This window comes from Populus trichocarpa, chromosome 11 (assembly GCF_000002775.5).
Source record: "Populus trichocarpa isolate Nisqually-1 chromosome 11, P.trichocarpa_v4.1, whole genome shotgun sequence".
Classification (NCBI taxonomy): Eukaryota; Viridiplantae; Streptophyta; class Magnoliopsida; order Malpighiales; family Salicaceae; genus Populus; species Populus trichocarpa.
In genome coordinates, this window is record NC_037295.2 from 1,031,174 (window position 1) to 1,042,934 (window position 11,761).

Below are 11,761 nucleotides of genomic sequence, written 5' to 3' on the forward strand. Positions count from 1 at the left end.
AGTTTAAAATTATTTTTCTATTTTTTTTCATTGTGTAATTTTTTTAACATATAAAGGTTTGATTTATTTATCTATTATATTTTTTCTTGAAATTTCACCTCCAACCATGAGAGATCACAAATATATAAATTTTTGATTTAAATTCTTGAATTAGAGATGATTTCTATTTAAATTGTTGCGCACTCACATGGTAATACATACATAAAAGTGCACAATCCTTGACACAAACAATTTTTTAACAAGTTATGATCATATTGATTGCTAGCTAACATCAATCTACAACACACACATAAATTTAGATAAATAAAATATTAATTTAATATTTTTTAAATATTTTTCATAATTTTATATTGAAAATATTAAAAAAAATTAATTTAATATTATTTAAAAAAAAATAAAATTTCCACCACGATACTAAAAGACAGTTACCAAGTTTAAGTGATTTCTATTTCACTTTGTTACATAGTTGAAGTACTTGCCATTTCCCATGAACTGAAAGAACAAAAAAATCTAACTGTAGTTAGGTTTACTACTTTGGTTGGGCAACTCATTACTTTTCAATCATCAAAGAAAGGAGACATCGAGATGTTGGTGGGTCCCATTAACAACAAAGTTAGCTGACGTGGCAGCATCTTCACTTTATGAGTGACCCTGTGATAATAATGGTAGGAGAGCATGGTAGAATAGAACAAAGATAAGGTAATGGCAGACGCAGCCGATCGAGCCAGACCGAACCGGGAAGAGGAGAACCGTTTAAAGCATGCCTGTGATGCTGGAATGGTGACTGGTGAAGTCCCTTCGGACAGCGAGGATTCTAATAATCCACTGAGTTCTGACTCTGTGAGCTCCGAGTCACCTCCAAGACTTGCTGATCTTGCAGCGAGTTTCCGGGTCTTCTCGGAGTCAATGGCGAGAATGGACCTTGCAGAGATGGAGATGATCAAGGCAAGAGAGGCTTCAAGGTTGGAGGCAGAGAAAAGGAGGATGGAGTTGGAGGCTGAGTTGACTAGAATGATGTTGCAGACTCAGTTGCAGATTGCTTCGATTGTGGCCGGGAAAGGAACGAGTAGAAAGAGGAAACGAGTTGGAGAAGAAGAGGGGGAGCTGCCCATTTTGTCAAGGTACAGTTCATTCTCTCTCAATGAAAAAGTTTGGGACTTTTATATGTTTTTTGACTGATTAACTCACTGAGTCGTGATTGGTTAATGCAGGGAAGGAGCTTTGCTGCTAAGTTTGCTACAGTGCAACTTCTTCTTTTGAAGTCTATTTGTATTGGATTCGGCCCTGGTTTCTTGCCCTTTTCTTCTCTTTTCTTTTTAACAAATAAAAATGTCTGCTTGATGTTTTCTCTATATTTAAGTCAAGAATGGACAGAGCAATAAAGAGATCTGCATCCATTGCTTCTTTGCATTATGTTTGATGGTGTGGTATCCTAACTACTGTTTTGCAAACCCTAAGTACAGAATTCCTACGGAAAAACCTGAAATTGGCCTTCTGCTGATTTATTAGGACTCGTATGCATGCTATACATATGTTGATATAAACCTTACATGCAGAGATATACCTAGGGTTTGTGCTATATAACATTCAAATTACAATTCCTCTGTCAATCTTTCTAACATGTATCCACATGAGGTTTCTGTGGGTGCATAATAGAACCTCGAATTTTCTGTTCTGCAATGCTAGCTAGAGCCTTCCTTCGATTCAAGGTACTTTTCGGTGTATTCTGCCAGAGGTGAGGGGTTGAAACATGTAGAGATGATATGCTTAGAACCTTGAATTTTCTGCTCTACAATGCTAGGTAGAGCCTTCCTTCAATTCATGGAGCTTGTTGGTGTATTCTGCCAGAGGGGGAAGACTGAAACATGTAGAGATGATATGCTTAGAACCTTGAATTTTCTGCTCTACAATGCTAGCTAGAGCCTTCCTTCAATTCATGGAGCTTTTTGGTGTATTCTGCCAGAGGTGGAAGACTTCCTTGTTATCCATCTTTACTTGCCTGTCCTCGAATTATCTATCGATTATGCTGCGAATGCAAAGACATGTAAACAATACGATGTGTGAGGACATGAGATGGTTAGTTGGTTGCCTTTGATGCCCATGATCGTTCTGCCTGTTGACACACATCTCTTCCAGATATGCTGAATACAGCAAGAGCAAATATGAGCGCGAAGGAAAATGAAAGAAGAAAATGAAGCAGCTTAACATAGTACAGAAGGAATGCTCTCATCGCTTGGACCAAAATCTTTCCAAAATGATCGTAGCCCCACCTCAAAACTACTTTTATGAGAATTTCTACATGAACACGGAACAATTTGATTGCTTACTCCTCTGTTGCTCTAGCAAATTCCTCTAAATCCGATTTTGTTAGGTACTAAGCATTCTGGGCAGCTTTTTCCAGGCGATTTGCCGATCAGGTGCACCAAAGGTAACCATTGAATCAAACACGACTAAGGACGCACATAAAACATGAGTTAGAATGCGCTCCAATTGGCTCAGGCAATGATCAACATGATACAGAGATCTTTGCACTGATTTACCTGATCAGAGAAGGATGATTAAGCCAAAGGTTTTCTGTTTGTGGCAGCAATGACTACCACTTTCGTTTCCTGTTCAAATCCATCAATCTTAAATGCTACCTGTACAAGATAAATAAAAAGCGAATAGGAAATAAAGCGAGCAAGAATTCCAGGGCTCTACAAAATTCGATCTGGGAAAAGGAACTACTAACAAATGAGTCGACATTTTAAGCATGTTTTAACTAGTGTACCACCTGCATTTTCTCTGAGTATGCAGACTGATATTATAAACTTCAGCAACAACATCAGAAAAAAACATAGATTGTGCTTGGTAAGTATTCCTTGATATAAGAAATACATATAAAATAGAAATGTGTTTGATTAAAGAAATATAAATATAAAAATAAAAATAAATCTATTTCTACAATAATTTTAAAATGAATTTTTATCTTTTTAAAATAAAAAATATAGAGAAAACATGTTTTCTATCTTCGGTCTATAATATCTGTCGCACCCTCCCGAGAGCTCGACGTCGCGGCGACACTTCCTCCGTAGCGGGGATTCGATGTTGGGGTCTTTCTGTTGTGAAAAAAGGAGTCGCCACCTAGTATTATGGTCACTAGGAAACCTAACTGGTCTTTCAGAGATTCTAAGGCAAGAGACTGGTTGCGTAAAGGGAAGGTTTTAGCACCCCTAGTACGCCCTACCTAAGGTAAGCTGCTTGGTGTTTGATTTGCCTTATAATTGTTATGGTGTTGATGTTCTCTAATCCCATCAGTTTCCTAGGATAAGTCTGCTCTGATGAACGAAATCTAGGGTGCTTTAAAAAAACCTATTTTTTGTCTCGTAAATCGTGGAGTAAAAAAAAATTGAAATGTCCTCGATTATAATCAAGGCTTCTTTCAAGGATTTGTGCGGATTTATTATTCCTAGAAAATTATTTTGGATATTTACCACTCCGGGTTTCTTTATCCAAATATTAACAGTGAATAATAACAAATTATTCCCAATAATATTTTGGATATTCGTCCTTTAAGGATTTTTTTATCCAAACATTAGCGGTGAATAATAGATGAATTCCCCCAAAATAAGATTTTTATATTTTTTGGAATATTGGCCAATACCCTTTGGAGTTTTACAAACATGTTGTAAAATCCAGAAATGCAAGAAAAATGATTTTTGTTGTGTTTAAGAAATCCATGCGAAAACACATTTTCAAAGCTTCAAATATTTGTTTTTTATATATAAAAAAACATAAAAACAATGTTAGGGTATTGGCCGTATGCAGGAAAACAAAACATTTTTTATTTTATATTTTTTTTTGATGTCTCGACGAAAACCGGGTATTTTCATACCGGACTTGTATCTTTATAGTACAAAAATACAACCTTGCAGGAAATCACAGATTTTTTAAATACATCTTTGAAGAAAACTTTTTGAATGGGCCAGACCCGGCCCAAAAAGAAAATGGGCCGAAATCAGCCCAACAATAAAATGGGCCTACTTTCTACAGGGCTGGACTCAGCCCAGCCCAAACCACATGACTGGTTACAGTACACGTTAATTAATTTTCCAGTTACTGTGCACATGCACAGTACCCCCAAATTGCATGCAAAGACCACGTTACTGTTCAAGTGAATTATATTTCACTTGAACAGTGCAAACACAAAGCAAAAAAATGCAGGAAGTTACAGTTTAATCAAAGCTGGAAGTCTGAAACAAGTCTGCTCATTACTCTAAAAAAACAATTCCGCAGGCACCAAAACACCTTAAGTCCTGAAACTGAAACCTATAACAGAAGCTATAACAGAAGCCATGCATTTCTACAAGAAACAGAGGGACAAAAAACATGAAACCAGAACCTGCAAAAACAAAGTCCCCTTAATTAAAAGGACACTCCCTCACGTTATCTTCTTTAATTAGACAGACCTTCCCTCACGTCATATACATCCTTCACTAGCCAAAAGCTTTGTTTAACAACAAAAACTTCTCCCATTACATTCTGCAGCTCCTGCCTGCAGTAAAGAAGGAAACTGGAGGCCAGGTTAACCTCCTCTCTCTTTCGTTGTTTCCCATGATTTTTACTCTCAAACCTTCTTGTTCTCGGTTCTCTCCCTTTTCTTTTTCCTAGCTTCTGTTTCTCTTTTCTCTTCCATTTTTCGTTGTTTCCTCTCTCTGTTTTTTTTGTTTGTTTTTCTTATCTGTGCTTACTCTCTCCGTCTCCCCTACTCTCTTTGTTTTCCCTTCTTCGTAGAAACTATGTTTCTAAGCCACTAACATTCCTATATATGCAACCTTCCCGGCAAGGAGACAGCTCCAGCAAGGAGACCATGAAAAACAGTCACTCACAACAACAGACCAAGAAAAAAACGCAGCTGTAACGTAGACAAATAATCCAAACTACAAAGTATGGCAGTGACAGTGGGCAAGCACCACCTTTTTGTTCAAACCAAAACTGAAACTAGAGCAAAGCGGGGAACAGATTTTTTTGGAAAATAAGCAAGCAACCGGTGCCAAGTTTCAATACAGCAGAAACTGGCAGCTATATCTGCGGATGCTGCTGGGCCATAAACTCACGGTTCCTCATAGTAATAAACCAACAAAAGAAAAAATAAAGAAAAGCATACAGCCTTGACGTAAGATCAAGAAAAAAAACACAGCTGCAACGATACAAGCAATCCAAACTATAAAGCATGGCAATGATAGTGGGCAAGCACAATCCTTTTGTTCAAAACATAATAAAACAGAACATCTAGAGCAAAAAAAAACCATAAAAGGGTTTGGGAAAGAAAAACCACACACCAAATGCCAAGCTTAGCAAAGAAAAGGAAGACTAGGAACCATACCTGCTGATGCGGCTGTTTCGAATGCAGAAAGTGAGGTGCAGGCAGGTGGAAACCTTTGCTTTTCTGCCTCTGAAACTGAAGAAAGCCTTCCTCTTTTTCTGCCGTTGGGAGCTTTTCCAAAAAACTCTTAGAGCCTTTGTAAACCCCGGTTCGACAGAGTAGGATAGACTCAACCCAAGGTAATCTCCTCCTGTTCTCAATGATTTTCGGCTTCTCTAAACCTCAGCTAGTGTAGCACTCTGTTTCTTTAACTCTTCTCTCCCTCCTCCTTTTTTGCTCTCTCTCTTTAAACTCTCTCTGTCTCTTCCTTTTCTCCTTTCTTCCTCTCTCAAAAAAACCAGCCCCCGGTAGCTGCTAATAACAGTATATATATAGGTGAAGGGGGAGCGGAGCAGCAGCATGCGCATGGGGAGCAGGGGACACCAAGCCAGGGCAGCCTGCGTTGCTCCCACGCCTGCGCTGCTCCCACGCCTGCAGCTGCTCGGGCAGTGGCATGCACATGGGAGGAACAATGTCTCAAAATGACACTGTTTCGGGTTCTGCTCTCTTTTTATATATAATTAATATTATGTTTGCAGGTAGCCAAAAACATGCGGCAGAAATTTCACTTTCTCATTAGATATTCAAACATGCATATCTTGAGTTTCTGATATCGAAATCCAATGATTCAAAAGCCAAAATTCATCTATGGGTGTAGGACTACAACTTTCATGAAGGATTCAAGACAAGATATAATCATTTTAATGGACAGGATCGGGCCGCAATCTGGTTGGTCAGAAAGGGTCTCCCGATCCAAAATCAGGAAACTAACAATGCCAAACATCCTAGTTCGACTGAGAGTTTGTCATAGGAACAGTGAGCCTTAGGACCCAATAAAGGTGTAGGTCCATTCTTCAACCTGTCACGAGTGACATAATTCAGCTGGGGATGATCAGATATTGCATGAAGCCCAGTCAAAATCAGGGCCTAAGTTGGAACAAAAACATTACGGCAGCAGCAGAACCAAGTTTTTTTTTTTAGTGCCACTTTTGAGGGATTTATTCAACACAAGGTTTCAAAAAACAAAATATTTCTTTCGGTGCTTTTTTCAATCTTCTGGCGAATATAAGCTAAACTCCTATACTCTGTTCAAAAGAGGTATACACCGTCTCCAGCACGTGAGGTCCAAAATGGAGTAACAACAGTTGCCCCCTCTTTACAATGCTTACGAAGCCAACTTGTCAAGTGCTTCGCGTAGTAAGTGTTGTAAAGATAAACCACAATGGTATCCCTATCAGATTTCTAGAAAAACTCCAAAATTTGAAATGGTATGATTATCAGGTGACCTACTCATCCAAAAATTCTTGGAAAACTCCATGCTTTCCTAAGAAACGGTTTTGATATCGGGTGACCTGCCCATCTTAAGATTCTTTAGAAAACTCCACGCTTTTCTAAGAAACGGTTTCAATATCAGGTAACCAGCCCCTCTTAACATTCTTTAGAAAACTCCACGCTTTTCTAAGAAACGGTCTCAATATCGGGTGACCTGCCCATCTTAAGATTCTTAGAAAACTCCACGCTTTTCTAAGAAACGGTCTCAATATCAGGTGACCGGCCCATCTTAAAATTCTTAGAAAACTCCACGCTTTTCCAAGAAACGGTTTCAATATCAGGTAACCGGCCCCTCTTAAAATTCCTTAGAAAACTCCACGCTTTTCTAAGGAATGGTCTCAATATCGGGTGACCTGCCCATCTTAAGATTCTTAGAAAACTCCACGCTTTTCTAAGAAACGGTCTCAATATCAGGTGACCGACCCATCTTAAAATTCTTAGAAAACTCCACGCTTTTCCAAGAAACGGTTTCAATATCAGGTAACCGGCCCCTCTTAAAATTCCTAGAAAACTCCACGCTTTTCTAAGGAATGGTCTCAATATCGGGTGACCGGCCCCTCTTAAAATTCCTTAGAAAACTCCACGCTTTTCTAAGGAATGGTCTCAATATCGGGTGACCTGCCCATCTTAAGATTCTTAGAAAACTCCACGCTTTTCTAAGAAACGGTCTCAATATCAGGTGACCGGCCCATCTTAAAATTCTTAGAAAACTCCACGCTTTTCCAAGAAACGGTTTCAATATCAGGTAACCGGCCCCTCTTAAAATTCCTAGAAAACTCCACGCTTTTCTAAGGAATGGTCTCAATATCGGGTGACCGGCCCCTCTTAAAATTCTTTAGAAAACTCCACGCTTTTCTAAGGAATGGTCTCAATATCGGGTGACCTGCCCATCTTAAGATTCTTAGAAAACTCCACGCTTTTCTAAGAAACGGTCTCAATATCAGGTGACCGGCCCATCTTAAAATTCTTAGAAAACTCCACGCTTTTCCAAGAAACGGTTTCAATATCAGGTAACCAGCCCCTCTTAAAATTCTTTAGAAAACTCCACGCTTTTCTAAGAAATGGTCTCAATATCGGGTGACCTGCCCATCTTAAGATTCTTAGAAAACTCCACGCTTTTCTAAGAAATGGTCTCAATATCAGGTGACCGGCCCATCTTAAAATTCTTAGAAAACTCCACGCTTTTCTAAGAAACGGTTTCAATATCAGGTAACCGGCCCCTCTTAAAATTCTTTAGAAAACTCCACGCTTTTCTAAGGAATGGTCTCAATATCGGGTGACCTGCCCATCTTAAAATTCTTTAGAAAACTCCACGTTTTTTTCTAAAAAGTGGTCTCAATGTCGGGTGACCTGCCTGTTTTGATATTTTTTCGAAAAACTCCATGCTTTTTCTGAAAAATGGTCTCAATGTCGGGTGACCTGCCCGTTGTAAGATTTTTTAGAAAAACTCCATGTTTTTTCTAAAAAGTGGTCCTAATGTCGGGTGACCTGCCCGTTTTGAATCTCAAAAGAAATCATCTTACCTCAAGGAATGAAGCAGTGCTAGCTCACCAATCTCCTCCGTAGTTCCGTTGACCTTAGATTATGTATCTCAGTGGTTCCCAAACACTTGGAACTAGTTTAGTTTTCGCCACCTTTCCTGCCAGGTTAATGTTTATGACAGTATAGTATGCATGCTTTTGTTACCTATTTTGGAAACATAGGCCCCCCTTTCCATTGTAGCCGTCTTTGAGCTCCTGTTTCCATTTATTTGCATGTCCTGTCCTTTTCGAACCAGAATATATTCCACGTGCTACACTTCCTATCCTCTTGGTGAAGAGATCCTGGTTCCTTATGGGGCCCTTTCTTGCTCCATTGAGTATTGTCTTTTATTTAAAAGGAAAACTCAACAGATTTGGTTTTGTTCATGAAAACTGAAACTTTCAATGCAATTGGCAATTCTCATAAAAGATGCTTTTTTAGAAGTTTTTATGATGATAACCCTTTTTTGGGCTTTGGTTAACTTTGAGCCCCCATGTGCACTTCGTGCGCTCCTTGCCCCCAGTGTGGTGTGCAAAAACATGTCAAGTTTTGATTTGGTTTGATTCTCTCCAATTGATGGAGTCATCTCCTTAGTCATGCATTAAAACAGTTCTTTTAAGTAAAAGATTTCAAATGCTATGAGATCATACGTGTTATGAAAAAAGGCTCTTTACAAAGAGAATTCATGGTTGAACCTTTTTTTTATTGACCGGGAAGCATAGTATTTCTTTATAGAGTCAGCCTTCACAGATTTAACTAGATCTTCTCCATCCATTCTAGATAACAAATAAAGCTCCTTTCGAGAATGTTTTCTTTAACTCGTAAGGGCCCTCCTTGTTTGGCGCCCTTTTACTTTGATCCTCTTCTGGTAAAGGCTATATTTAGTACAAAATCTCCTTCATGGAATCCTCGAGGTCGGACCTTCTTATCATATGATTAGACCATCTTTGATGATGACAGATTGCAACTAATCTTTTTTCACTGATCATATTCAACTATTCATATCTAACTTTTACCCATTCCACCTCTTCTAAATTTAGAGTCTACCAATACTCTTAATGAGGGGTTTTCCACTTCTAAAGGCATCACCGTCTCCATTCCATATACCAACGTATATAGGGTGGCTCCTATTGAGGTTCAGACTGCGGTGCGGTACGTGTAAAGGGCCAATGGCAACATTTCATGCCAACACTTGTACGTGACTACCATCTTCTAAATAATCTTCTTGACATTCTTGTTAGTAGCTTCTACCGCACCATTCATCTTTGGCTTACATGGCAAGGAATTGGGATGCATGATTTTCCATTTAGCGCAGAGTTCTATTATCATCTTGCCAATTGAATTTCTAGGCATTATCAATTATAATCTTTTTCTGGTGGACCATACTGACAAATCAAATCTCTCTCAATAAATTTCTTCACCATTTTTTGCCTCTCGTCATCCAAACATCTCAACAAAGTTCTGTCAGATGATTTCTTATGCCAAGTTTCCCCATCAAGATTGAAATCCATTGCCAACCTTCTCAAAGTCTTCTTGTTGATTTTGGATGCCTCCATGGGATATGTCTGGTTTTTTGGATGAAATTCTTGATATCATAGTACCAAGGGTTTCCATCTATTTCCCTCTATATTGAGCAACAATGAGCTGGGTTATTTCTGATATTACTGTGTACCGGTTGTACCTTGTGTCCAAAGTCTATTCTAGCCATAGAAGTTAATGTGACCAAAGCATCAGCAAAATGTTTTCCTTCCATTCCTAAATGGGTGAACTTTATTTCCTCAACTTCTCTAGCCAATTTAGACAGGTATTCTTGGTAAGGTCCCAACTTCTTGTCCTTGGTTTGCCCTTTTCCTTTCACTTGGCAAATAATCAAAATCGGATATTGTTGTTATCGCACCCATACACATTTATTTTTCTAATATTCAGCTCCAATGTCACCTCTAAAACGAGAATGCAAGCTTCATACTCCTATGTTGCTATTGCAACCAAACTGCAACTTAACTAAAACCGAATACTACTTTTTATTAGGAGAGATTATCATTGCCCCATCTCTGTTACCACATACGTTTACATCACCATCAAAGTACATAGTCCACCAATCTAATTTCCCTTCCTCAACTGAAAGCACATCTTCATCAGGAAAATCAAATTTTAATGACTCATAATCTTCTCTAGCATGGTTAGCTAGGTGATCGACAATGACATTCATGGCTTTCCTTATCATATATACTATGTTGTACTCAGCTAGTATAACTTGCCATTTTGCAAATTGGCTTGATAGATAGGGGTGGATTTAGTAGGTACTGCTTGATTTTCTCGAAAGCTTCTTCACACTCTTATTCCACATTCCAAGATTCTTCTTCCTTAACAATTGAAGATGGGGTCATAAGTCATGGTTAATTGGGATATCAATCGAGCAATGTAATTCAACCTTCCCAAGAACCTTCTTACATCCTTCTCATCCTTAGGAGTTGGCATAGATTGAATAGCCTTTACTTAACCAAGGTCCACTTCTATCCTTTTTTCACTCATCATAAATCCCAACAACTTCCCAGATTTCACCCCGAATGAACACCTTGTGTGGTCAAGCCTCAACTTATACTTCTTTGGTCTTTCAGGACAATTCCTTCAATATTTGGATATGATTCTCTCCTTCTCTAGGTTTAGCAATCATGTCATCCACGTATACTTCAATGTCTTTGTGCATTATGTCATGAAATAGAGTTACCATGGCCCTTTGGCAGGTGGCCCTAACATTCTTCAACCCAAATGGCATGACCTTGTAACAAAGGTTCCCTATGGTGTTGTCTTTTTCTTATCCTCTTACGCCATTTTTATCTGATTGTAGCCCGGAAATCCATCAAAATATGTGGAGTTATATGCTGCATTGTCAACTAACATCTCTATGCGTGGTAGATGGAAAATTGTCTTTCGGGCTACCACTATATTGGACACCCATTGCGGGTATTTGACAACCTCTAGAAAACCAGCATTCCACTATTTTTTGATTTTTGCATTCACTTTGATTAAAACCTCCGGATGAGTTCTCCTCAACTTTTGCTTAAATGGCTTGCATCCTTCTACCAATGGTACCCTATGTACTACGATATCAGTATCCAAAGCAGGCATATCCTCGTAGGACTAGGTAAAGAAATCTACATAATCTCGGAGTAATACAATCAACTCTTTCCTTTCTTTAGGAGTGATCATGGTCCATATCTTTAATTTTTCTCTTATTTTTTATTGCCCGCATCTATGGTTTCAAGTTCCTGTCTAGCGGGTTTCCAAGCTTGTTCATGTTGTCCTATTTTCATCCACTTCTTCCTCTTCTATAGCTACTATGTTTTCTTAAGTTTGGCCATTCATTCTCAGTGTAAAGTGTAGATGTTTGTTTTGAAAGATCCGATTTGAAAACGGAAAGTGATGTGTAAAAACATCAAGATGAACCTTTGAAAATGCATGATTACATTAAAGGAAAAAATTGTCTTAAAACATTTGCTTGAG

The 11,761-nt window shown here is 38.6% G+C and overlaps 1 protein-coding gene across 1 annotated transcript; it reads left to right on the top strand.

The window, feature by feature from the left end:
- The first annotated feature begins 661 nt into the window (after positions 1-661).
- On the top strand, positions 662-1,413 carry LOC7484547 (uncharacterized protein At4g22160). Its single transcript, XM_002316527.4, has 2 exons — positions 662-1,121; positions 1,212-1,413. The coding sequence occupies exons 1-2, from the start codon at positions 703-705 to the stop codon at positions 1,258-1,260; spliced, it is 468 nt and encodes a 155-aa protein (XP_002316563.1). The 5' UTR covers positions 662-702; the 3' UTR covers positions 1,261-1,413.
- Positions 1,414-11,761: the final 10,348 nt, after the last annotated feature.